At 53.0% G+C, this 26,369-nt stretch overlaps 1 protein-coding gene and 1 long non-coding RNA gene across 23 annotated transcripts in view; one reads left to right on the forward strand and one right to left on the reverse strand.

Moving 5' to 3' along the window:
• MYO18A (myosin XVIIIA) overlaps nt 1–26,369 on the forward strand; it is a 102,875-nt gene that overhangs the window by 11,559 nt on the left and 64,947 nt on the right. For 19 of the 22 annotated variants that reach the window (XM_060646849.3, XM_060646851.3, XM_060646852.3 and 16 more), the window contains exon 2: nt 1,451–2,529. In XM_060646849.3, the coding sequence (XP_060502832.2) occupies nt 1,531–2,529 (999 nt within the window). In that variant the 5' untranslated portion in view covers nt 1,451–1,530. Of the gene's footprint in view, nt 1–1,450; nt 2,530–25,547; nt 25,663–26,369 lie in introns of those variants that run through there. The other 3 variants (XM_081791201.1, XM_060646850.3, XM_081791202.1) reach the window with 3 other exon arrangements.
• LOC132688084 (uncharacterized) lies at nt 17,860–25,506 on the reverse strand. Its single transcript, XR_013552049.2, has 3 exons — nt 25,457–25,506; nt 20,862–21,015; nt 17,860–18,212 (listed from the first exon to the last, which is right to left on the reverse strand). It is a non-coding gene; the product is annotated as an uncharacterized LOC132688084 (long non-coding RNA).

Raw genomic sequence — 26,369 nt, forward strand, 5'->3', positions numbered from 1 at the left:
GACCATTTTAAATTACATATATGACTTGAATTATATTTCTGTGAAGAGTACTGCTCTAGGAAGAATACGCTGATCTCGCAGGAACCTATGGGTCAGGGTGCTGGACGTTGGAGGAAGCAATTAGCCAGTGCACCAGGACCCTTGGGAGTTCCTGGCCTGAAGTCATCCTTGGCATTGTACCTGGGCTAGGGATCCCTCACCAAGGGATGGGGGAGCCTGGAGGGCCTTGCTTGATTGTGGCAGTGGGGTACACGGACAGGACGGGCCTCCCCAGGTCTTGCAGAAGGTCCCTGCTGGAAGGAGTGAGCTTGTCAGTCCCGTGTCTAGAACTCAGAGGGGGAGGCCTTCACGGAGAGAGAAAAAAATTGCATTTAATTTCTAATTAGGCGGTATGGCCTATTTCTCCTTCTTGTTCGCTGCTGGTTAGAACTTGTCCCCTGGCTTGCAACTCCACCCCCACCAGGTTTTGCTCAGTCCTGTCCCCAGTCGGGTGGGCATAGGGGCAGAAGGCTGGCATCGTAGGCACAGGTGCCCTGGAGCTGGCATTCTCTCTCAGGCTGCCACGACTTTCTTCCCCAGGCTATATTTAGTTGTTGGTCTGGGGAAAAGGATATGAGTTTTTCAGGATCCTGTTTATCCAGCAGACCCACCCCCACCTCTCAGCTGTCTGTCCTCGGCTCAGTGTGGAACTTCCCCTACCCTCCCTACTTCACTTTGGGCGCCAAGGACCTAGAGAGAAAACAATATTTGCCATGGGATCCCACCACTGCCACTCACTGGCTGTGTGACAACTAACAACATACTTAATTTTCTGAGCCCTGTTTTCTCATTTGTAAAGTAGAGATAATGATCCCTCCCGTGCAGGGATGCTGTGAGGTTCGAGTGAGGTAATGCGTATAAAGTGCCCAGCAAGTGGTAGCCATCAAATCGGGGTGGGTTCTTTGAGGTCTTCTGTCAGGCGGTGGCTAAGGCTGCTTCCGTGGGGATCACAGGCTTAGCAAAGAGCCAAATAGCATGTGATGTCTGCTGCTTTACTGGGCTATTGGCTCTGGGGAGGTGATGGCCTTTGTGTTTGATTCTTCAGTCGGGTACCAGGTTAGCTTGATGGCGCCCTCTTGCCAGGAGGTCACATCTCCCAGACGCCACCTCTGTGCACACCTATCAGGGATTAAAGGCAATGACAGACTTTGGAGTCTGGGCTTTTACAACCCTATCTGAACCTCAAGTTTCCTTATTTGTGAAATGGGGGTAATCACAGACCTTCCTGGAGCAGTGTTATGACGACTGGCTTAACAGAGACGGTATTGTATAAAACAGAGCACCTGGCGCTTAGGGAGCTAGCTCTCAGCGACCACGAGCTGTGCTCATTAGTTGGCCTGGTCTGCACTGGAGACACAGGAAGAGGCTCCTCTCGAATAACCTCTTTCTCTCTCTCTGTTTCTGTTTGCAGCAGCGAGGCGGGGTACCAGGGCCCTGTGCTAAGCACCCGTAATCCCCCAGGGGTGCCACCCCCAAAAGCTGTACCCCACCATGTTTAACCTAATGAAGAAAGACAAGGACAAAGATGGCGGGCGGAAGGAGAAGAAGGAGAAGAAGGAGAAGAAGGAGCGGATGTCGGCGGCAGAGCTGCGGAGCCTGGAGGAGATGAGCCTGCGTCGTGGCTTCTTCAATCTGAACCGTTCCTCCAAGCGTGAGTCCAAGACCCGCCTGGAAATCTCCAACCCCATCCCCATCAAGGTGGCCAGTGGCTCCGACCTGCACCTGACCGACATTGACTCTGACAGCAACAGGGGCAGCGTCATCCTGGACTCGGGCCACCTAAGCACCGCCAGCTCCAGCGATGACCTCAAGGGTGAGGAAGGCAGCTTCCGCGGCTCTGTGCTGCAGCGGGCGGCCAAGTTTGGCTCCCTGGCCAAGCAGAACTCACAGATGATTGTCAAACGCTTCTCCTTCTCCCAGCGGAGTCGGGATGAGAGTGCCTCAGAAACCTCCACCCCTTCCGAGCACTCTGCGGCCCCGTCCCCGCAGGTGGAGGCGAGGACTCTAGAGGGACAGCTGGTGCAGCATCCCAGCGCAGGCATCCCTCGGCCAGGGCCCCGGTCCCGAGTGCCTGAGCTGGTGACTAAAAGGTTCCCGGCTGACCTGCGCTTGCCCCCCGTGGTGCACCTGCCACCGCCTGCCCTCCGGGAGCTGGAGCTGCAGCGACGGCCCACTGGAGACTTCGGCTTCTCCCTGCGCCGCACAACCATGCTGGATCGGGGCCCCGAGGGCCAGGTCTACCGGAGGGTGGTTCATTTTGCTGAGCCCGGTGCGGGCACCAAGGACCTGGCCCTGGGGTTGGTGCCGGGTGATCGTCTGGTGGAGATTAATGGGCACAACGTGGAGAGCAAGTCCAGGGACGAGATCGTGGAGATGATCCGGCAGTCCGGGGACAGTGTGCGGCTCAAGGTGCAACCCATTCCGGAGCTCAGTGAGCTGAGCCGGAGCTGGCTGCGGAGTGGCGAGGGACCCCGCAGGGAGCCAGCCGATGTGAGTGTCCCCGTGGGCAGCTGCGGGGGAGCAGGGATTTGGAAGTGTGCTTGGGCGGATGACTGGGGTACTCGGGAGTTGAAGTCACGCCACTCCTTGGCCCGAGGGACAACTTACCTGGCCCGCAGGGAGGAGCGACCTTAGCAGGGGCTGGTGCACAGTGATACAAACTTCTTGATGCGAGGGTTCGGGGTTTGGGCACCATGTTTCCTGAGCCCTAAATTGGGGTGTGGAGGGTAACACGTGCCACTTCAGATGAGAAACAGTCCGGACTACTTGTCCAGCCCGGTATCTGGAGTAAAACATAGGATTTCCGTGTTATTTAGATACTAGACTTGAAAGAAAAAGACGGATTATTTCAAATCAGGGCTGTCGTGGAACTTCTGGGATGTGCAGCTGTTTTGCTAGCTCTTGGGTAAGATGATTTCAGACCTCCTCTTGCCCTTGAGTGAGGAGTTGAACAGGAGGTAATGTTGCAGCGATAAGCAGGGGCCAGATCATGGAGGACCTTGCAAGTCATGATAGGAATTTAGATTTTATCCCAGTGAAATGGGACCATTGTAGGGTTTGAAGCGGGGTTGGGGGGAGTGAATGGACCTGGATTTATAAAGATCACCTGGGCTCCAAGAGTCTTTACTACCTCTCCTGGAAGAAGAAAACACCCTGGAGATGCAACAGGTATCAAGCCTGCAGAAATAGTATGACCTGACTGTCCGTGAGACCCCACTCAAAACAGCAGTGGAAGGGGTGACATAGGAGTAGAAGAGATTTAGATTATATGTATGAACGGGTCTCCAGGGGGACAGCGATCTCTAAGCCCAGGGGTCTTTTGACTCCACCTATAGCGTGGCTACCTATCAGTTTGGAATGTTCCACTTAGAGACAGCACATGAGGACAAGCTGGCCTCTGGCCATCCCTGCCTCCCAGCTGTCAGGTTTTCGGACTGCCCAGCTCTGGCGCCTGCAGCCTGACCAGTACACAGGCTGGCCGGGACCTCTTTCGGCACTAAGTGACCAACCAGATGTGTCCAAGTCGGAAGTGGGAGGAAATGCAAAGGAAGCAGGCAGAGTCCTGGTCCTAGCTTTCTCTCAGGGAGGGGAAGTGGATGCTCAGATGGCCTGGGGGGCCTGGGAGCTGCAGGGTCAGAGTCTGGCAGGAAGCCCTGGAACTGGGTTCCGGACCTTCCTTTACTCAGGGCCTGGTGGAGGTCAGGCAGTTTTGCTAGTCAGGAAGGGGTAGTGCATGGGAGGGAGGCTGTTGTGGGATCCGCGGAAGGACCTGGCCTTGTTTATTCCGGAAACTCACAGCGAGCACCTACTGTGTGTTAGCCACCAGACTAGACTGAGCTCAGGGAACCACAGTGTAAAGGGAGTGGTCTTTATCTTAGAACCAAAGCCCATACTATGTTGCCATGCCTGTCTACTTTCTCCCAGGCTAACATTGCTTTTAACAGATGGAATTTTCTTCTTAAAGAACGAGTCCCCTAGGGGACTGTTGCCAGCTCCCTGCTGAACCACAGCACAGGCCTTTGTGGGGCCCTGGGCCTGGCATCCCAGATGCTGTTTAGTCTTCTCTTTATAGCCTAGGGATCCTCTTGGCATCTCGTATTTCTAGGCTACTCTCCCTTCCCAGCTAGCTGCTGCTCCCCCCATTCCTGGGGAAGTGGATGGTTTAGCTTTGGAGACCCTGGTACATTCCACACTACCGCTGGTATCCCCGAGACCCTGGCTTGCTCTGGCCCCCGTGGGGCAAGGGCAGAAGTGCCCAGAGGACTTCCACAGAGCATGCTACCCTCACGAGTCTCCCAAGAGCCATCTGAGAGAACAGCGAGAAGCCTAGAGCTGAGGAAGCTCCCCTGCCCCCAGCTTCCCCTGCCTGGCAGGTGGCAGGGACTCCTGCCCCAGCAGAGAGGAGCAGAGTGAGCCCAGCATCCTGGCTTCCTGGGACAGGCCTGGAGTGGGTCTGTAGTGGCTGCAGTTATCATCCTCCATCTCCTCGTCTTCCTCCCACTCCCACTCCGGCTCCGGCTCCTTTCCTTGGCAGCAGTTCTAAGCTCACTTCCATGCCAAGAAGAGTCTTCCCATTTCCTCTGGGCTCCCAGGCGGGGCACCCTGACAACTCTGGCCCCACGAGGACACAGCTCCTGGCGGCCACCCTGCCCGTCAGGTCATCCATCAACTGTGTCCACACCGCCTGTCCCCAGGGAACTCTGAGGGAGCTGGCCGGCCATCTGTTCTCTTTCTGCTACACAGATGGAGACCAGGCCTCATGGCTCCTCTCCGTGGCCTGTTCAGAAGGCCCCAGGGAGAGACAGCCCCTCGGGTTTCCTTCTCACATGATGTGTGTCCGGAGTGCTTGGCTCACACCTCCATGTGTCCCTGTAGCTGCTAGCAAGGTTCCACTGGGAGTAGGGGTGAGCCACTGTACTGGGATAGACATGGGGCCTGATGGAAATCACTCAGCAGGCCTGGGAGGAGCAGTTCTTTTCCGCCCTCCATTCTTCCACTCACCTATTAAATAAACATTTGTTGAGCACCAACTGTGGGCCAGATCCTGGGATCCAGTGGTGACAGCACATAGTCCCAGCCCTAAGGAACTCATAGTCTGGTGGGAGAGATGGTCAAGTAACAGATGACAATGCCATTTGAGAGGCCCCCCATCAGGGGCCAGTACGGGGCCCTAGGGAGCCCTGCACAGAAGAGGGACTTTAAGTACAGTCTTGGGAGTGATCACCGGGAAAGCTGACATCCAGGTGGGAGATGGATGCCGGAGAGGCAGGTGGAAGTGGAAGGCCGTAAGAGACACGTGCCAAGACCTTGAGGCTGGAGAGAGAATGACGCATTTGGGGGATAAGGCTGGGGGGACATTGCATGGGGGAATGAGTATTGAGAGAAGTGGCAGAGGAGGCAAGCAGGGGACAGGTCACGAAGGCCCTTGTGAGCCAGCCTAAGGAATGTGAACTTCAACCAGAGGACAAGAAGCAGCTCACTCAGGGAGTGATAGGAACAGATCTTAGAAAATCTCTCTGGCCGCTCATGAAGAATGCTTCTGGGTGTAGCAAGGGCAGCCATGGGGAAAACAGCAAAGGCCCTGTCGTCATCTTAGTAGAATGAATGGAGGCCTGAGCTTGGGGAGAAGCAGGGGCGATGGAGAGAGAGATCAGACGTGAGCAACTGAGGGACTGTGTAGTCTTGGTGACCGACCAGTGTGGGGGATGGAGGAGAAGAGGGGTCGAGTGGGATGCATCTTTGGAGGAAGATGCTAAGTTCTTTCCTTGGCTTCTCAGGGAAAGTGTTTTGGGCCATCTGGTTTGGGATCAGTTACTCTTAAATTGTCTAAAGGCGAAGCGTTCCCTGAGTCTGGTGTTGGTACAAATGAGGATCTTAAAATCCCAGTTGGATCAACATTCCTTTCTCCTCTTCCATGAATCTGAGTGGGAAAGTCAAGGGCCCACTGAGAAGGAAGAGAGCCTGGGAGAGAGGAGAGCCAGCCCCTTCTGTTTGTATCCTTGTGGGCCCATCGCAGGGAGCAGGAGTGTAGGATGTTTCTGCTAAGCTCAGAAAAGCCCAGCTGGCTGAACCCTGGCTAATGTGGTTGCCCCCCCCCTCCCCCCACCACCAAGGGGCTAGCCTGCAGGGGACCCCTACCCAGAAAGCACTACTTCCCTGAGCTTCGAAGATGTGGTGGGAGGGGAGAGGTGTGGATGTAAAAGAAGGCTCCCACCCCTTCCCAGTCAGGTCTACCTCCCTGGGCTCTATGTAGCTCTCAGGCATTTACCGGAGATCTGTGATTCAGTTTCTGGTCGCTTTGGACGGTGGGGTTTGTACTCAAAGACTATAGGGCTGTGAGGTTCCTTAAAAAGGTTGTCATGTCTGTGTAAACCACCTGCTTACGTAGAGTTGTGTAAACCACATTTGTGGACTTCAGCAGATAGTGAACGCTTAGGAAGATTGGTACCTTTCCCTCTGTCCAAGCTCCAAAGCCATCCAGGGAAGGTAATTTTGCAGTTTCCTTAATTAACCCATCCTAGTGCTTTCCCATCTGTGCTCCTGGTAAGGTTTTCTTTCCAACGGGAACTCATGACGCTTTTGTCCAGACTCTGTCCCTGTGGCCCTGTCCTCAAAGACAACCAGCTGCAGGAAGCGCTGGGATGCTGGGTGCTCAGGCCTGCACATGGGACATCGGTGGCCTGGCAGGAGACTGGCTGGTTGGGGTTGCCCACATCTGGGAGAAGGGCAGGGGCCCCTTTGCCAGGAAGCCCTAGACCCCTGGGCAAAAGCTATATGACCCTCACCAACCTTGTCTCCAGGACCCTGGTTGGGTGGTGGCAGCGGGGGTGGGGGGTGGGGGGCGGTACCCGCAGGAGTGGGGATTGCAGGATTTCAAGGAGAGACTGAAAAGTCTGCTGTTCCAGGTCTGCCAGGCCAGCTTCTGAGCAATGGGCTTTCCCAGAGGCTTCTGGTGGTGGAGGTGCTGGGTGCTGCCCGGGCTCAGTGTTCTAGAATTGCTCTCTCCCTAATGTTACTCCAAATGATCCCCAGAGATGTTTTTGTTTTTTGCTGGTTCGTTTTAAACAGAAAACTCTTATTTCATTTGGTGCCAAAGCTTCAGGTACTTCTGACATCGGAGTCTCACCATGTGAGAGCTCTGGCTGGAGGCCTCAGAGTAGAACTCAGACTGAGTTCTTTTGACAATGAGGTGGCCAGTGGGAAGGTGTCCAGGGCATGTGAACTCATGAGTGAAAGGTCTTTAGGAGCATTTGGGGGGTTACCTATCCTGGATTAGTGGGGCGCATGGGACCAGCAGCACCGGGTGGTGGACTAGGTCATTTCCATTCCGCTAGGTCTCCCTTCTCTGTCCTCAGAGGCACGTTCTGCCCTCTTCTCCGTGAGCTGCTAGACAGACTGCAGCCCCAGAGTGCCCTGGCCACCCAGCCTGTGGGTGGTGGGCACAGTGCCCAGGCCACATTGAACTGGGTGTGGGCACATGTCATGGTCATCTGTTGTTTTCGCAGGCACCGCTTGGAGCCCTGGGGGGGGGGGTGGGGCAGGGGGGGCAGGGCCTTGACTTGAGGTGGTCTGCACCAGTCCCTTCTGGCCCTGGCCAGAGCCCCTGTGCCCGCCCCCCCCCCCCCACTGGTACCCCTGGCCACCCTGTCCGCAGCTCCCTTCTCATCTCTTATTTACATTGAAATGGTTCTGGAAAATACCAGATACGCAAACACCCAGACTAGGGGTGGGTGAGGAGTGGGGTGAAGAGGGGTGTGTGGCGGGTGGGAACACAAGTATTTTAAAAATGCTGCAGATCTCTACAGCGTTTCCCAGAAACCACAAGCACGCGGTCCGCCTGCCAGCAGCGCTCCCGCCACCCCGCCACGCTCAGCCGCTGGGTTCTCCTCACTGTGGCCCGAGGTGGAGAGCAGCGTCGGTGGGGGTGGGGGCCGGGGACCCAGCCAGGGAGGGGGCTGCCTGGCGCCTCCATTGTCAGTCTGGGGCAGTGGGTACGCTGCGCCAGGCGGCCAGCAGCGCTGGGGGCGCCCGCCGTGCCAGGCAGGCGCTGCGAAGGCGTGGAATCTTCCTGGCTGCCCCCCTCCCACTGTGCACTTTGGGGTGGGGGGGGGTCGGTGGGTAGCCAAGCCCAGAGTCCCCTCGTGGTGTTTGGCAGCAGCTTCTGTTCTGTTAAATACAGGGGACAGTGTCAGCAAAGCTTTTTTTTTTTTTTCAGTTGTTGGCTCCCGTTTGGTTGGGAAACTGTTTCCTCAGACCTGGGTCACCACTCTGGCTGCCTTCGTCTCCCGCCATCGGTTTCTCAGAATCGGGAAGTGACATGCTTCCCTGGCACTCGCAGCCCGGCCGCTTTGCAGTCTCTGGCATAGGGAGGAGTGTAGGGTGTTTGTCCTGCGTCCTGGGTGGCTCCCAGGACGGCGCCCAGGGAGCGCATGCATGCTCCCTGAGTGGCATCTAGTTGATCTGGTAAAGGTTCTGCTGAGCAGAAATGCCTTGAGGGGAGAGCATGAGAGAGAATAGCCAGGATGAGGGTCGTGGCTGGCGTTAGGACTGTTCTAGCTGCTTTACATATATTAACTCATTTAACGTTCCCAACACCCCTTTGAGATAGATGTTATGATAATCTTTATTTCATACATGAGGATACCCGATTACGCAGAGGTTAAGGATAAGTACATTGCCTAAGGTTCCAAGGCTGTTGACTTGTGAGGAGTTGAACTTAGGGCATCAGCTCCTTGCACCTCACTGGTGTGCTGTCCGGGGCAGAGGAACGCAGCATCTGGATATAAATCCATTGCCCGGCCCAGGCCTGCGTCCTTCTGATTCCTGCGGCCCCTGTAGACGTCTCCTCCAGAAGGGAAGGGGAAGTGAAGAGCGACTGGCCATTCTTGCTCTCGCTCTGTGGATGGTGAGCTGCAGGAGGGGGTGACTGTCCCTCTGTCTCTGCAGAGGATTAGCCTGAGGAAGAGAGCCCGAGTGGCAGCAGGTGGGATTTAATCTGGTGGGAGCTGGGAGAGGTACTAGAAAGCGCGGCTGCATCTGTCCCAGCAGTATTTGGCTGTGGTCCCTTGGAGGAGGGGCAGGGGCACCCTTTGCCCCTTACGCATCTCCCCTGTTAGACCCTGGGGGATAGGGATGGTGCCCCTCGCCTGTTTGGCCCTTACTGATGCTAGTACTGACCTCTGCGATACTCGGGATGGCAGGGTCCCCAGAGTGTCACCTCTGACCAAGAACAGGTCCTCTTCTGTCGCATACGGGCTGCACGCTGTTGTTTCCTGGTGTGCACTGTGGGGGGGTGGGGGGAGGCGAGGAGCATGGCCTGGCAGAAGGCCTAGCGGGTAGTGGGTGTGCAGCTTGGCTTCTTCCATTGAGTCCTGCTGTTCCTTATGTCGATAAGACTTTTCCTTGCCCACCCTCACGCCCTCATACACATCGGCCCCAGTTTGAATGTCGCTTCCTTAGGGGAGCCTTCCTTGACCTTCTCAGATGTCACGTCCGCACCCTGGCACCACCGCATCCTTCTCCTTCATAACATTCACCAAGATTGCGATTAATGGGTTATCTTATGTCTCCAGTGCTGGAGACCTTCAGTGATATTTGTTGGATATTTGCTGAAGGAAAGAAGATGGTTGTCTGGCCAGGAAGTGGTTTCCCATTCTCTCTGCATTTACCGCAGTTTTGGTTTCTAGAACCCTTCCCCCAACTAGCGTTGGTGTTGCGTCTGCAGTACGTCACCATGTTCTACCCGCTACCTTTACTCCCGACTCAGTTTCTTGTGGGCGTCTCAGCATCTCCCGCAGGAATGGAGGAGAGATGGGCTCTGGGCGGCCAGGAGCAGGAGCCTAGGGAAGGGGCTCTGGGAGGAGGGTCACGGGACGGCCTGTCTCCTGGCCCCGCACTGGTATCTTTGGGAAGGCACCAGGCTTGGGTGAGAAGCAGATTTGGGGGCGTACGGAGTCACTCAGTGCCCAGCCCAGGGGACCTTGGAGAAATGTGCTTGTCTTACTGGCTGCAGGTCTCTGAGGAGGTAGGATGTGGCCCAGCAGGTATCAAGGCTTCCTCTTTCCTACTGCTGCTTGCCCTGCGCTGCCTGCGTGCTGGAATGTCAGCAGGCTGGGAATTTTCACAGCAAGGATTTTTCCCAGTCAGAGCAACAGATTCCAGCTGGAGCCTGGGGACAGCTCCGCATGGGCAGGGGCTGCCACAGAGGGCCAGGGTGCGTGCTGGGGCACCCCAACGGCTCCCCTGTTGGGGCCTGGGCCTCATTCCCATCCTCCATGGGAAATGCAAACATCTGTCTCTCCTATGGGTCCGGCGGAACCTGGGCTTCTGGAGCTGTGGAGCTCAGGAGAAGCAGTGGGAGGCCTTGGGGACCAGAAACTCCCCCTCAGTGAGGAGAGAACGTGGCTGGCCATATCCCACAAGCCTCACTTCCTCCAGCCGGTGAGTCAGGAAGGGGAGCCGCCTTGGATTCCATCTTCAGGTGGGGCCGTGGGCTGCCAAACCCAGGTTCTCTGGCCTGTGGGGACCTACCAGCCTTGGTAGGAGGTAACACTGCTGGCTTTGTCACCCTCATCTGTCCCCCTTTCTCTGGGCCCCATAATGCCTCCAGGACCTGGTTCCCTCTCTTAGCGACCCTTCCGGCCTCTGTGCCCCTTGCCCTCTGATCTCAGTTCTACCGGCCCCTCCCTTCCACTCCCATTTCTGCAAGGAGCTGACTCACTTCCTCTCTCCCTCCCCAGCTACTCTCACCGCCAGGCCCTATGGCGCGCAGGGTACCCACAGGGAGGGGAGATTTCTCACAGGGCACCTCCCGGGCTCTTTTTCCTGGCAGTAAGACTGAGGCCGCCCCTGGCTCTGGGCAGAAGAGGGCTGGGGGGGTGAGGGTACATGGCTCTGGGCTGTAGGAAGGCCAGATGCAAATGGCCTTGGAGCCTTGACACAATCACGGTGGGATGGCAGGAAGCCTTGAAGGGCACCTGCTCCGTGTCACCCTGTGGGCTTGGTTCTGTAGAAGAAAAAGCCTGAAGATGTCATCCCTGTGATCAGGAAGCCTGTGCTTTCTCTAGAACAGAAGACATCTGCAAAAAGATAGATCTCAGCCCGGGGTGGCATGGGCTAGTGGCCAAGCAGTGAGAGCACTGTCAGGCAGGATGATACGGTCATGACTCTCTGTGACACCCAGTTTCATGGCCAGCCCCATCGCATCATGGGGAAGGTATCTGGAGATTCCAGGGCCAGGGTGAGGAGAAGAATCTGATACTGTCTCCCTGCTGGTTCTCCCTGCCGGTTCTCCCTGCCGGGAGCCTGCCTCCCGCCTCTCCTGGCCCCTGCCTTCTCGAAGATATGTGGACCGGCCTGGTTGTGGGATTGATTGCAGAAGCCGGCAGCAGAACAGCAGAAGGTTTCCTGCCTGAGTGGCTGGCATCTCCTAGCTTGGCCTCCTTGGAGCTATCCAGGCTGTGGAAGCCGGTGCGCCTGGCACTGCGGGCACTGGGGACGCAGCCTGTGCTGGGCCTGGCACAGCCTCGGATCCTCCCCTGCGGGTGGCCTAGATTACCTAAAGAACACAAGCACAGGGTAAGGTCGAGTCCCTAATCACTTGGCCATGCATCAAGTTCAATAGAGGCCAAAGGGAAACTGGGCCTCCCTCCTGAGAAGCCTGTGGCCCTGTCATGGGCTGTCTTCCTAGAATCAAGTGACCGGCAACATTCCTGTTCCCCTTAGCACTTGGCTTTGCCTGGCAAAGAAGCCCGCAATGATCCTGATTCTGGCCTCAGGATTTCTGGACAATGACAGGTGTTTCATATTTAGATGAGGTTGAGGGTGACAGGCTGGAATGAGGCCTAGGTGTGGCGAAGGTGAAGGGCACCAGCCTGACCACCCCACCCCAAATAGTCTCACCCTTGCTGGTGGGAGGTGAACCGCCCCACACAGGCACGCGGATGCCTGTCTGTTGCTCCTCTTCCAGCCCTTCTTTATTGTTCCTCGCCACCACCCATCGCTACTTGGCCTTGACCTGTGGAGCAGAACCAGGCTTTGTGACAGAACACCTCGTTGGGAAATGGCTTGGGATACACACGCACGCACGCACACACACTCGCTCACACACACTGTAAAGTTCAGTCCAGGTATCTTTTTCTTTCAGACTCTTCCAAAGCATTTCTACCGTCAGCCTCCAGGCCTTGTAACCTGCCTTCACCTTCTCTGTCCAGACCAGAGGACTTGGTCTCTGGGGCAGGGGAAGGCAGAGTTTTCTGGCTTCTGTCAGGGCCCTGGGTTCCCCTCCCAGCCCTTGTGTCTTTCTTAGCACGCTGGTTTTCAGGTCTCTCCTCTGTGCCTCTGAAAGAGGAACCCGTTCTATCAAGCGTCCCCTGTTCTCCCTCCCTACTCATTCTCTTCAAAATCCAAAAACTGCGTATCTTGTTGTTGCTATAGAAACAGATGCTTGGCAAATAGGAAGTTGGATTGAAGGGCTGGTTTTGGTTGCAGGGACTGTTTTCAGCAAATTTGGGGAGGGGAAAGAAGAGGCGGGAGGCATAGGCAGAAGGGCCCACAAATCAGAAGTTGCAGATGATTATGTATGTATTGTTAATACGTTGGTGTGTATTGGGTACAACATGGACTCTGGAGCTGGACTCCTGGGTTCGAATCCTGACTCTGCTACTTACTAGCCGTGTGATCTTCGGCAAATGATTTAATTTCTCTGTGCCTCACTTTCCTTATCTGTAAAATAAGAATGGTAATAGCAATTTCCTGGTAAGATTGCTTTGAGGAGTAAATGAATCAATACATGCAAATCACTTAGAATAGCGTTGTCATCATCATTAATCTGTCTCTAAAGTGCTGGGAGGTACTTGGTGCCTGGGAGTTTGATGGGCCATCTGCCCACAGGAATGCCACATGCCTGTTAATGACTCAGCCCTGCTGGGGAAGGGGGGGCAGGGAGCTTTACTCTTGTCCCCAGAATGGCGCTTTTACCCTCCAGGTGAAGATAGGGAAATAGGGCCCAGATTTGTCCACAGGTTTACTCAGGGCCACGAGGCAGCCACAGAGCATGTCCTGGGGCTTTCCCCTGGGCTTCCAAACTAGTCTGTAGTTTGATGCATCTTTAAAATTGTGCCACTTTCCCTTTCTCCATGACTGCCTCCAGTCAAATTCTTGGCGGACGCCAACAACTTTGGAATACCAGGCTTCTTCCTACCGATTTGTTTTCCAGTTGAACCACCAGACTCTACTTTTTTGTGGTCTCTCTACACCTCATTTTGCTTCTTCACGCCTGCCTTGCTTCTGGATCAGAGCTAAGCAAGAACTGAGGACAGAATGGAGGCACGGAAAAGAGAGGCAGTCCCAACCTACCAGTTCCTGGGTCTGTTCTCTGCTCCTCATCACACATATGAGCCTGCCCAGACACTCGCACTTGGACTTTCTAACTACTGTGGCAAAACCTTTCATATGAAGTGCCTGTGATAGAATGTGATTGCTGTCAGATCCGTGTCCTGTTCCCTTGTTCCTGTTGGAGCCACTCTAGCCTGGCAAGCGAGCCCTGAGCTCCTTTCTCTACCATGTCCTCCTCCCCCGCTTCCTCATTCGGTTCTTTCAGCGAGTGACGCAGGGAGGTGCCCGGTTACGTTCCCTGTTGCCCCATGGGCAGAACTCCCGGCATGCTGCTCAGGACAAGGTTTTATTGGCCTCATTTGCCCTTGAAAGTTCAGGGTCTTGCTGGGACATCTCTCTCTGGAGCACTAACATCAGATGAGTCCGGCAGCGGGTCGTGTGGGGAAGCCCTCAGGCCACTACATTCCAGATGTCTTACCCATGCATGGTCCAGAGACTCTGCAGAAACAAGGAACGATTGTGCGGCACTAAGGGGCTTTCTCCCAGGCCTGGGATGCCTTGGAGTGGGGGCTGGCTTCCATTCAGCTTTGCCTTTTCAGCCCCTCTGCATCTGGCTTCTGCTCCCTGGCTGGTTGTTAAGTTGTGGCTAAATTGTCTCCCCCTCCCCCATTTCTTCTGAGGCCTAGGGGTCAAGGCAAGGCACATGGGGACAGGAGTCTAAGCAGATTCTGGGGCAGGGGCGGGAGAGAACAGCAGGTGGTCGGGGGCAACACCTGAAGGAGTCTTTGGCAAGGAAGACCAGGACATGCTGAAAGGGGATTCTCTAGATCGGACCTGTCCAATAGGACACTCTGCCAGCATGGAAATGTTCAATAGTCTGTGCTTTCCAACTTGGTAGACATTATCCATATGTGGCTCTTGAGCGCTTGAAATGTGGCTGGCATGACTGAGAAACTGAATCTTAAAAAAAAATTTTTTTTTGGTTTTCATTTAATCAAAAGTATTCCCATTGTTTCTTTCTTTTTTTTTTTTTTTTACTTAAAAAAAATTCTTTTTGATGTTTATTTACTTTTGAGAGAGAGACACACAGAGCATGAGCAGGGGAGGGGCAGAGAGAGAGGGAGACACAGAATTGGAAGCAGGTTCCAAGCCGTCAGCACAGAGCCCGACGCGGGGCTCCAGCTCACAAGCCGTGAGATCACGACCTGAACCGAAGTCGGGCGCTTAACCGACTGAGCCACTGAGGCGTCCCTCCTGTTGTTTCGATTTAACTTAAATGTAGGTAGCCACACGTGGCTCGTGCCTACCACACCAAGCAGTGCAGCTCCAGATAGCTCTCAGAAAAAAATGGTGGCGGGCTCTTGAAGGCTTCTCTCGTCTTGCAGTTCCCCTGATGAGGCCGGGGGATGCTGGCCTTTTCCCTTCCTCTCACGAAGGAAGGCTTGTCCACTCTGGCAATTTCTACACTTCACCAACTCTGGAATCCTGATGCCCTCGGGCCAACAGGTCCGTGGCTGTTGCACGGGCTTCCGTTGCTTCCGTGGGGAAGCAACTGGGGCAGTGCTTCCCCACCTTGCCAAGCATGTTTTCTGCCCAGCTTTGTAACACACAGGTGCTCACATGCCCCAGTGGATTTGGCCAAGGCTGTTACTGTGGAGGTGGTGGGTTGGTAGGAAAAGCAGAAGCTTTTGCTTCTTTCTTCCTACTTCTATGGAGAGTGAGTTCGAACTTTATTTCTACTTTAAAGGACTCTAGAAACAGGCCCAATTAGGGCCTCCAGAGGTGAACACACAGATCCTCAAACACGTATTGAGTGTCTAGTGTTTGGAGGACTGGATGCTTCTTGAAAGCAGTCGCCCTGACTTTGAGAATAAGCACCATAGGTTTCCAACTCTCACACCCAGGAAGATCTTACCGATGTTTTATTTAAATCCGTGCGGCTGACCCTTAAGCTGGCTTTCCTTTTTTTCTTCTGTGGAAATAGAGAAGACTTGTCAGTTATGTGAAAAAGAGAACAATAGTTCATTATGCTTATTCTCTCATGTCTGCCAGAGGGGGTGGGGACGGGTATATTGTGTGTGTGGTACATTTGGTAGACTCAGAAGTTAACCAAGTCTGGGTGGGATTTGGGCAGGGTATGGAGGATTTCGTCAAGGGTGGCCCTTGGCCTTGTGGGAGCTTGGCAAAGCAGAGGCAGTTTGGAAATCCCCAGGGGCCAAGAGGAAATCCCCCGCAGCCCAGAGTGCTCCCGGAGCAGCAGACCTACTGGAGTGGTCCCTGCAGGCAGCCAGGATCTGACTCTGAGGGGACAGACTCCTAGTCTTAGCAGAGAGGACAAGCCCAGACGTCACCACTTGGGCTCTGTGCCCTTGAGATGGTGTGGTGTCACCAGGCTCTGAGCAAACCTTTGGGTGTGCTAAGGCAGGGCCTAGGGGACTGCCAAGCCCGAAGCGCAGGTGGTAGTGAGGGTAGTGATCTGGGGCTGCCCCCACCTCCCCGGAATTTCCTAGACTGCTAGCCTCAGACCACTCCCCCGCACACATGTTTAAAGCTTCCCTGGAAGTCTTGTGTTTATTCATGTATTCATCCATTCATCCATTTTATTTCAGCAATAAGCATTTATTGAGTGCCTACTATTTGCAGGGCTGTTTTGGGTTTTGGGAATGGAGCGACGATAAAACAAAGGCGGCGCTGAGCTCATCACTGCCCCTTCTTGCCTTATCCCTCCAGGATAAAGCGAGAGGCCATCTTGCCGCGGCAGCCCCCTCTGTCTTGAGCTCCCGGGGGACGCCTCTTGGGGGCGTGGCCTGGACGCCAGCCTTGCGGCGGTGAAATCCCGCGGCTTCGGCAGCAAGGGCTGGCGAGAAGGGGGAGGCCGCCCTCTGCCGGTCTCTGGAGGCGCTGCAGGGCGGGTGCGTCCCGGGGCTCTGGATGCATGTGCGCATGTGCACTGGTATGGGGCCTGGCCCCTCCCCCGGCTCCGCCCCTGCGTCTGCCGGCGGCTGGGCTGGGCTGGGCCGGGAAGCGCGGGCCCAGTGTGGCGGGGACCTGGGGCTCCCACCAGCCACGACCACCTGGAGGGCAGCAGTGTCTGGGCCCAGCCCTGCACCTTTCCCCACTTCAGGTTACACTTCTCAGTGCTCCTTGCCGTCCCTGTGGCCATCCCTGTTCTTAAAGGGGTTCTGTCCTCTTCCACTTTGGGATCCACTCATCATTGACGTCTAGTAAAATTTCAAAAAAAATTCGTACTTCAGAGACTACCAGGCACTGCCTACTAACACTGTTATTTCATAAAAGAGAAGCCATTTGTTACACACACACACACACACACACACACACACACACTTTAAAAATAAAAGATCATCCTTTCCAGGAGAGAGAAGGCACTGGTGCTGAGGAACTCTGAAACTGCTCTCTGGGGTGTCCCTGGAGTGATGGAGAGCCCTCCTCCCCCAAGAGGCTGGTCCCCTCCAGCTCTAAGGGCTGAGTGCTTGAAACGTGCATGCCCCCTTACTGAGGGGCTAAATAAGTTCTATTAATGACATTTTATACCTTGCAAATTAGTAATAATACAAGCTTGGAGATAACTATCTACTTGATAACTATCTACTTGGAGATAGGGTTTATAGACTTTTCTTTTAAAGGAGTTTTTTTTTAATTTATTTTCTTTAACATTTATTTATTATTGAGAGACAGAGACAGAGCATGACCATGGGAGGGGCAGAGAGAGGGGAAGACACAGAATCCGAAGCAGGCTCCAGGCTCTGAGCTGTCAGCACAGAGCGCCGTGCGGGGCTCAAACTCACAAACCGCAAGACCATGACCTGAGCGGAAGTCAGACGCCTTACCGACTGAGCCACCCAGGCACCCCAGGAGTTTTGGTTTAAAGAACTAGAGAGGCAAATAGGGTCAGATGAGTATTATTTTAGGGTGTTAAATAGAACCTCAGGCCCAGTGTTTTTCAAGCTATCTCCCTCTAAATCAGCCTCCATCGGACATTACTGTTTTTGGACAGTGGCTTCACGCTGTTCTTTTGAAATCTTGACAGCTTGAAACCTTGGAGGCTTTAGATCTTCTTCCCAACCCCTCCTGTCAACTTCATGCCCATTTCCCATCCTCCCCTGTAGCCACCAAGTCTCTGTCTCGAATCACCCTCTCTTCCCCATCCACTGCCAGAACAGGGCAACCCTCTGCCCATCTTTCTTCTGGCCCTCACCTTGACTTCCAATGGTCTTTCAGCTTTCAGCCTCTTTTGCTTCCCAGCATCCTTCTGTTAGATCAGCATTCATAAAACACAGTTTGATCATGCCCCTTCTCTCTCCAGAAACCTGCTGTGACTCCTACTGTTTTCCAGGCAGGAGACAGAGTGCAAGGAGCTGGCTCTGGAGTCGGAATGGCTCACCCCGGCCTTGCCAATCACTATCTGTGTGGTTTTGGGCAAGTTATTTAACCGCTGTAAGCCTTACTTTCCCAGCCTGCAGTTCCTCTTTTGCAGCCCTCACCTCCCAGAGTTTTGTGAAGAAAACGAGTAACACTGTCCCTGACTCATGGCTAGTGCTCAGTATGTGTCTGCTTTGTCCTTATGCCGCTTACCTTACTTTTTTCCTCAGGTACAGCCCTTTGAGTTGCAAGTGACAGAGCCCAGCTGACCTGGTTTAAAATGAAGAAATGCATGGGCTCAAACATCTGAAATATGCAGGGGGTAGAACTGGCTATAGGCTCAGTCTTACCTAGAGACTTAAACAGGACCCAGGCCTTTTCTGTCTCTCAGTTCATCTTCCATACTGGCTCCATCCTCAGACAAGTGGTGACAAAATGGCACAGCACCAGGTTCAGGTCTTGTGGGAAAAGAAGTGTGTGACTCAGTAATCCCAAACTTTCGTGATATGTCCTTGATACTGATTGGGTTCACATGCCTTCCACAAACCAATCCCTATAGTCTGGGGAAATGATACACTCATCGGCCAGACTCAAGTCATATGCTAGGGTAGGTCCCCAAGGGAAAATTAGGGTGCTGTATTCAGAGGTTGGAGGAGTGGACAGTGGGCAGCTGAAAGAATGCCTGTCTACTGTGGCAGATGGGGCTTCTTGATCTGGCCTCACCTACCTTTCCAGCTTTGTCTCTCATCGTTTACCTATGTGTGTCCTACACTTCATCCAAACTTACTGTCTGTTTTCCCAACTCCTTGCCTTCTCTTATTCTACTCCTTTACCCTGAAATTCTCTTCCTCCCTCACCTCCACATTACAGATTTTCTTCTATCTTTCACGGCCCAGCCCCAAGCTGCCCCTAAGCTGTCTGCCTAACTCCCCAACAGGAAAAGGTCTCTGCCTCTGAATTTTCCTAGAACATTATCCACGGTCCTGTTGGAGCGTTGAGCAGATTCTAGATTGAATTATAATTGTTTGGGTACATTTGTTATCTCTTCTTCTGGTCTGTATGTTTGTTGAGGTCAGGAACTATGTCTGCTTTCTCTTGTTGCAATCACTCGCTCAGTTATGTACCAAGCACTAGGTAGGTGCAAGGGACCTAACAATGAACAACACACATATCACCTCTGCCTTAGGAAGCTCACAGTCTAGCTGTGAAGAGACAGAAAAAGAAGCAGGCATCGTGCTTCCCCACAGTGTTCACCTTGAGGTATTACAAGTAATTGCTAGTTGAAAGCCTGAATGGCTTCCTTTGCTCCTCAGAGCCTCCTGGGTAGCCTGGTCCCCCCACCCCTGCTCCCGCTGCTCTGCGTCTGGCCCAGCACCAGTAACAGAGCCAAGGACCTTTCACTCACCCCCCCACGGAAAGCAGAGTCCTTGAAGTTGTTACTCTATCTGGATATCCCTTTTTTCCCTATTGTGTTCTACCAGGTGTATTTCACCAGCACCTTTCACGTCAGTGAGTTAAATCCAGTGGATACTTATCGAACACCTACTGTGTGCCTAGTGCCGGCGGGAGATCTAAAAAGAAGGAGGAAATGGTCCCTGCTGTCCAGGGAGAGAAAACTGAACCATAACCACAGATAGATTACCATTCAAAATATTAGTTTACACTGTGTAGTTGTGGCATATACACATTAAACTTTAGTAAATTCCAGGGGTGCCTGGGTGGCTCAGTCGGTTAAGCATCCAACTTCAGCTCAGGTCATGATCTCACAGTTGGTGAGTTCGAGCCCTGCATCAGGCTCTGCATTGACAGCTCAGCTCTGTGCTGACTGTAATCTAAAATGGAAACATGTATTTTGTGTATTTCTTTTTGTCATAGGCTGTGCATGTATCTGTTTTCCTGCAGATACATGGAATATACAAAACATTGTGTACTATACTTTGAGAACAATTAAAGGGATTTTCAAGATTACTTTTGACTATATTCTATGTTTGCCTTACAGGCTGGCTTTAGAATCTAACCCCTGTAGTATCTATGTAGGTTCCATTGTATCTCGCAGAGCACCATATTGAGTAGATTGAAGAACCACCCTATGTACATGGTGATATTTAGGTGTAGACAGTACTGTGGTTTTGAAAATAATTTAATCACTGCCTGCAATTTGCCAGGCACAATGCCAGGTGATTTATATGTACTTTTTTTTTTTTTAACGTTTGTTTATTTTTGAGGAGGGGGAGGGGCAGAGAGAGAGGGGGATGGAGGAGCCGAAGCAGGCCGTGCGCTGTCAGCAGAGAGCCTGATGCAGGGCTTGAACTGATGAATGATGAGATCATGACCTGAGCTGAAGTCAGATGCTTAACCAACTGAGCCACCCAGGCACCCCTACTATTTTTTTTAACTTTTTTTTTAATGTTTATTTATTTTTTGAGAGACAGAGCATGAGTGGGGAAGGAGCAGACAGAGAGGGAGACACAGAATCTGAAGCAGGCTCCAGGCTCCTAGCTGTCAGCACAGAGCCCGATGCAGGGCTCGAACACATCAACCATGAGATCATGACCTGAGCTGAAGTCAGACACTTAACTGACTGAGCCACCCAGGTGCCCCTATTTTTTTTTTTTTTTTTAATTCTCAGAACAACCCCATAAGGGAGGTATACTATTCTAAGGCAAAAAAGTGGAAACTCTAAGAAGCTGAGTTTCACTTTCCCTTAGGTCAGACAGTGAGAAAGAGGCCGAGCTGGGATTCAGCACACCTAGGTGTGCCTGGCTGGAAGTGTGTGCTCTTTGCACATTGTCACCATGCAGGCCCTGGGGTCTGGGGAGGGCTTTGTGAAGGAGGTGAGACTCAAGATGGACCTTGACAGATGGGAGGGTTCGGCAAGGTAGAAAGGCATTTACAAGTAAATGCTCTGGTGGTGATGAAGGCAGGGGACCCTGGGAAGATCTGCCTAAGAGAGTGAGAGCAAGGAGTGCTGGGGAGAGGGAGAAAGGGGAAGGAGGCAGGCCAAGGGGTCTGGGGTGGGCTGGCTGGCTGTGGGAGTGACTGTGTGGCCCCCTGGAGTCATAGGGTAGGCTTATGCAGAGTGGGCCAGGCCGGGAGGCAGCACTGACCTTTGGGCATCAGAGAGACTGGTTGTGGCTGTGTGTGAAGCTGAATGGGTTGCCAGGGCCTCAGGTTTCCCTCTGAAGAGGTCTGCCCTTGTCCCTGCTCCGAGATGATCTCCATCAGTAACACGAGTCAGCTCACAGACAGAACTGACAGCATCTCGTCATCCGAGCAGAAAAGAGGAGTGATCAACACGTGGTTTCTAACAATTCAGAACAAGACTCTGAGGGTAAAGTGACACCTCAGTCTCCCAGAAGTCATCTTCCAGAGTGCTGCTGAATGGAAGGTGGGCCTAGAAGACCCTCTAGAATGCGTGGGAAAACTCAGACCTTCCCTCACAGGAGAGTGGTCTCTGGTATTCCGTTTGCTCTGCTCTGGGCTCTTTCATATCAGGCATGGTTGTCTAGTTTTCTAGATTATCTAGTTTTGGCAGAAACTGTTTGTTAGAAGGAAGTGAGACTGTTGGGGACAGGCATGCTGACAGGCAGAGTGACAGCTGATGGCCTGACAGGGTAAGGGACAAAAGAACTAAAAAGCAAGCATATGGACACAAAGGGCATCTGGCCTTCCTAACATGGGTGCGGAGCGAGGCCGCAGGCTGACTGCTGTACCCAGGACAGGGTTGGTGCCCTTTGTGAGTGGCCAGGGACATTGGTAGGACAGGGGCCCAGCCGGGAAGTCAGGAGTCATCACAGTGGGGATGATGTGCCCTTCCGTACAAGATGGAAACGGATTGGATTCGAGAGAGGGAGCTCAGAGTTTGAGATGTTTGAGATGGGTTCAGAGTGTTATTCTTAAGAATCTATAAAATGTGTATTTGTATGATTACAGATAGCAGTAGAATTTAGGAAACTACTCAAAATAGAAAGCATTTTGTGCCTTAAAGGGAATAGTCATCAGTTACCTGGAAATTTTGCTTGGGATGCTTTTCTTTTCTCCCCGCTAGTGATCACAGATAGAGAACAATAGTTAAAACTATTGCAAACTTTTTTTTTTTCAATAAGTTTATTTAAAACTTATGTGTTAGGGGGCGCCTGGGTGGCTCAGTCAGTTGGGCGTCCGACTTCGGCTCAGGTCATGATCTCACGGTCCGTGAGTTCGAGCCCCGCGTCGGGCTCTGGGCTGACAGCTCGGAGCCTGGAGCCTGCTTCAGATTCTGTGTCTCCCTCTCTCTGACCCTCTCCCGTTCATGCTCTGTCTCTCTCTGTCTTTAATAAACATTAAAAAAAAAATTTTTAAACTTATGTGTTAGACACTGTTCCTAGAGCTTTGCAAGCAGTAACTCACTTAATGCCTACAATAACCCTGTGTGGTGGGTACAATTATTTTCCCTCCTTGTACAGGTGAAGAAATCAAAGCACAGGGTTAAATTGTATAGCTCACCAGATGGACAAGCCAAGATTGAACCAGGCAGGCTGGCTCTGGAAGTCTCACTATTGACCATGGTACACCATGAAGAATTCCTTTATTTTTATTATTATTATTTTATTTTATTTCATTTTTTATTTTAATTTTATTTTTTATTTTTGAAATTTATATCCAAATTAGTTAGCATATAGTGCAACAATGATTTCAGGAGTAGATTCCTTAGTGCCCCTGACCCATTTAGCCCATCCCCCCTCCCACAATCCCTCCAGTAACCCTCAGTTTGTTCTCCATATTTATGAGTCTCTTCTGTTTTGTCCCCCTCCCTGTTTTTATATTATTTTTGTGTCCCTTTCCTTATGTTCATCTGTTTTGTCTCTTAAAGTCCTCATATGAGTGAAGTCATGTGATTGTTGTCTTTCTCTGACTGGCTGATTTCACTGAGCATAATACCCTCCAGTTCCATCCACGTAGTTGCAAATGGCAAGATTTCATTCTTCTTGATTGCCGAGTAATACTCCATTGTATATATATATACACCACATCTTCTTCATCCATTCATCCATCGAGGGACATTTGGGCTCTTTCCATACTTTGGCTATTGTTGATGGTGCTGCTATAAACATGGGGGTGCCTGTGTCCTTCGAAACAGCACACCTGTATCCTGTGGATAAATGCCTAGTAGTGCAATTGCTGGGTCGTAGGGTAGTTCTATTTTTAGTTTTTTGAGGCACCTCCATACTGTTTTCCAGAGTGGCTGCACCAGCTTGCATTCCCATATTATTATTTTTTTTAATATTTATTTTTGAGAGAGACTGTGAGCAGGGGAGGGGCAGAGAAAGAGGGAGACACAGAATCCAAAGTAGGCTCCGTGCTGTCAGCATAGAGCCCGACGCAGGGCTCAAACCCATGAACCGTGAGATCATGACCTGAACTGAAGTCGGACGCTTACCTGAGTGAGCCACCCAGGCGCCCCATGAATAATTCCTTTAAAACAGTGCTTCTCAGAATCACCTGGAGGGCTGGTTAAAACACAAGTGCTGGGCCACATATCCAGAGTTTTTGATTCAGTAGGTCTTGAGCGGGGCCCAAAAATTTACATATCTAACAAGTTCCTAGGTGATGCTGATGCCGCTGGTCTGGGGACCACACTTTGAGAAAAAACCCCTTCTTTATTTTTATATTTTTATTTACTTTTGAGAGAAAGGGAGACAGAGTGTGAGCAGGGGAGGGGCAGAGAGAGAGGGAGAAACAGAATCCAGAGAAGGCTCCAGGCTCAGAGCCCGACACAGGGCTTGAACCCATGAACCATGAGATCATGACCTGAGCCAAATGAAGTCGGATGCTTAACCAACTGAGGCACCCCGAGAGACAAACCCTTTCACTTACTGAGACTTCCCCAGTCTCCAACTGACTATGTAAAAGAGTCACTGTGGGCAGAACCTTTGTTTTGCAGGTGAGGGCCTTAGAAGTCACTTGGCTGTGGCCACACAGCTAAGTTGTTCATTCATTCATCCATTTATGCCCTCGGTGATTTTTTTACATGTTTATTTTATTTTTGAGGGCAAGCACAAGCAGGGGAGGGGTGGAGAGAGAGGGGGACCGAGGATCTGAAGCGGGTTCTGTGCTGACAGCAGCAAGCCTGACGTGGGGCTCGAACTCACAAACTGAGAGATGGCCTGAGCTGCAGTTGGATGCTCAAGCCCCCGAGCCACCCAGGCACTCCCACGCACTCAGTGATTGAACGACAGGGAACCTCTGCATCAGGCCTTATGCTGCTTTCAGATTGAGCAGTTCTCAGCCTCAGCTGCATGTAAGAATCACTTGGGGGAACTTTTAAAAATCCTAGTGTCCAGGCCTCCCTCCCGGGCCGATTAAATCAGAAACTAGGAGGAAAGGGTGGGATTCAGGCATCGATATTCTCAGAGTCCCACGGGGGATTTCAGTCTGCAGCCCCACTTGGCACCAATATGTCAAGAAAGCCTAGGGGATGTGAAGATCTCTAACACAGCACATGCCCCAATAGGGCCAGATGATCTCCCTGGGAAGACACAGCAAGCAGTCCCTAGAAAGCAGAGGCACCAGCCCCACGCCCTCATGGCCGTGGGTGACTCCGCTTGTACAGTGTGTGACAGGGAGGAGGCAGAGCAGGCTTTTGTCCTCCCGGCTGGTGCTCACCAACCTTTGCACAGAGAAAGCCATGCTGTTTACAGGACCCACTGGGCACACGAGACTGGCCGGGGTGGCAGGCCTGGGGTCTCCAGCCACTCTGGTTGGACACTGGTTAGGTGACGGCTCTGTTCCAGACCTTCCCAGCACCCCCACCCCACCCCACCCTTTTTTTTTTTTTTCCTGGAGACAAGCTTCCTTTTTTCTGCAGAGCTGACAGCTTCAAAAGGCCTGTCGTTGGCTCCTTCCGAACGGCCCCCAGCTCCCATTTCAGCCTCTTGGAAGTTCCCAGCCCTGGTCTGGGCATCCTGTGGCACTAACCAAAGACCAGGGCCAGAGTCCCTCTTCATGAGGAGCCCTGGCTTTTCACCGGCAGCCCTTGCTCATTGGCCAGACACCCACGATTTCCTCTGCCTGCAGGGCTAAGGCCCACCCACCACACCCTCCTCCGTGCCTGCGCAGTCTCTGGCTGTGTGGGGTGAGGGATGTGCACACAGAGAGTACAGTTGATTCCTGCACTCAGTCCCCAGTGTATTTACAGCCAGGCAGCGACAGTGAGCCTCAGACTGATCGCGTGGGTCTCTACTCCTGTGGGACTTTACAGGATGGCTGCGTGGCTGCTGTTTGGGCACAGTGTGCAGCAGGCCCTGTGTGTTGGATTGGATATGACGTTAGTGGTTTTCTTGGCCTCTGCTGCAGTAATTAGATGGCTGGGGTGAGCCTATGATTTGTGTGTTCTCAAGAACACTGTGCTGTGATTGAGTGTTCATGCATGATGGTGTGTGTGTGTGTGTGTGTGTGTGTGTGTGTGTGTGTACGCAAATGTGCTTGTCTCATTCCTGGCCTGTGGGGCCGGGGGCTGCAGGTCTCAAATTCCTCTGCTATTTTTAGGGGCCATATCAGCTCAGCTGTCCGGGAGCCCGGGTGTGTGTCAGTAGGAAAGTCCCACCCTCCCTGTCGCTTGCCCCTAACCCTCCAACACTGCCTGCCCCCTACCTGTGCCCTCACTCTAATCGCCTCCTCTGCCCCTTCCCCACACTGTATCACCCTCTCCATCCCAGCATACCTGGTACCTGCAGTCCTGGTGGCCACTCAGTCCTTCCAACCGACGACAACCAACCGGCCAGGGTTGGGCAGCTCCGGACGGGAGGGGCCTGGAGAGAGGGAGGGGAACAGGGGCGGGGCTGCAGCCAGTGCTATTTTGAGAAGCTAACGGAGCAGCATCAGAGAGGAGACTCCTAGCTCCGGGTTGCTCCAGGCCAGGCCATGCGGGTGAGTGTCCCTCTGACCCCCCAACCCCGGAAACGTCCTAGGCTTCTCATGCTTGTTCCTCATTTATGAAAGGAGGAGCCTTTTTGTTATTTCCCCAGATGTGGCTGAAGGAGGTGGGGCGGGGGGGGGGGGGGGGCTGCTGCCTTGGGGCTCCTCTCCCAGCTTCTTGGTGGGGAGGGAATTATCCAGCCCAGGCAGCCTCACAACACCTCAGAGGCAAGGCCCTCCTGGGTCTGACTCATGACTTTAGGAGTTTTGGAGGGGGCACCATTTTCTAAACCTCAGTGTCCTGGGACTGCATCAGCTTGTCCACAGGCTGTGACACGCCTTCCCCACAAACCATTAGTGCTGGAGGCCTTCGTTCCTTGGAACGCTATTTTCTTCCGAGGTCTGGAACCCCAGTACCTTCTTAGACACTGGGAAGTCTTGTTCCCTGCTTTGTGTTGCCAGCTTAGCCTTCCACCCTTCTTCCTCCTGGTAGACAAGAGAAAGGCGCTGGAGAGGGGTGGTTCTTGGAGTTGTCCGGACGGCCACCAGTGGACTCAGCGTGGCCTTCTGCATTTCTGTGGATCGGACACTCGGAAGGGGCGCAGATGGCATCTCGGGGATGCCCTGACTGTCTGTAGGTCTCTTTCAAGCAGAGATTACTCCAGAAGAGTAAGTTCCTTAAAAAAGCCAGTGAGGCAGACATAGCTGCCTCCCAGTCG

Source organism: Panthera onca, chromosome E1 (genome assembly GCF_046562875.1).
Source record: "Panthera onca isolate mPanOnc1 chromosome E1, mPanOnc1 haplotype 2, whole genome shotgun sequence".
NCBI classification, from domain to species: Eukaryota; Metazoa; Chordata; class Mammalia; order Carnivora; family Felidae; genus Panthera; species Panthera onca.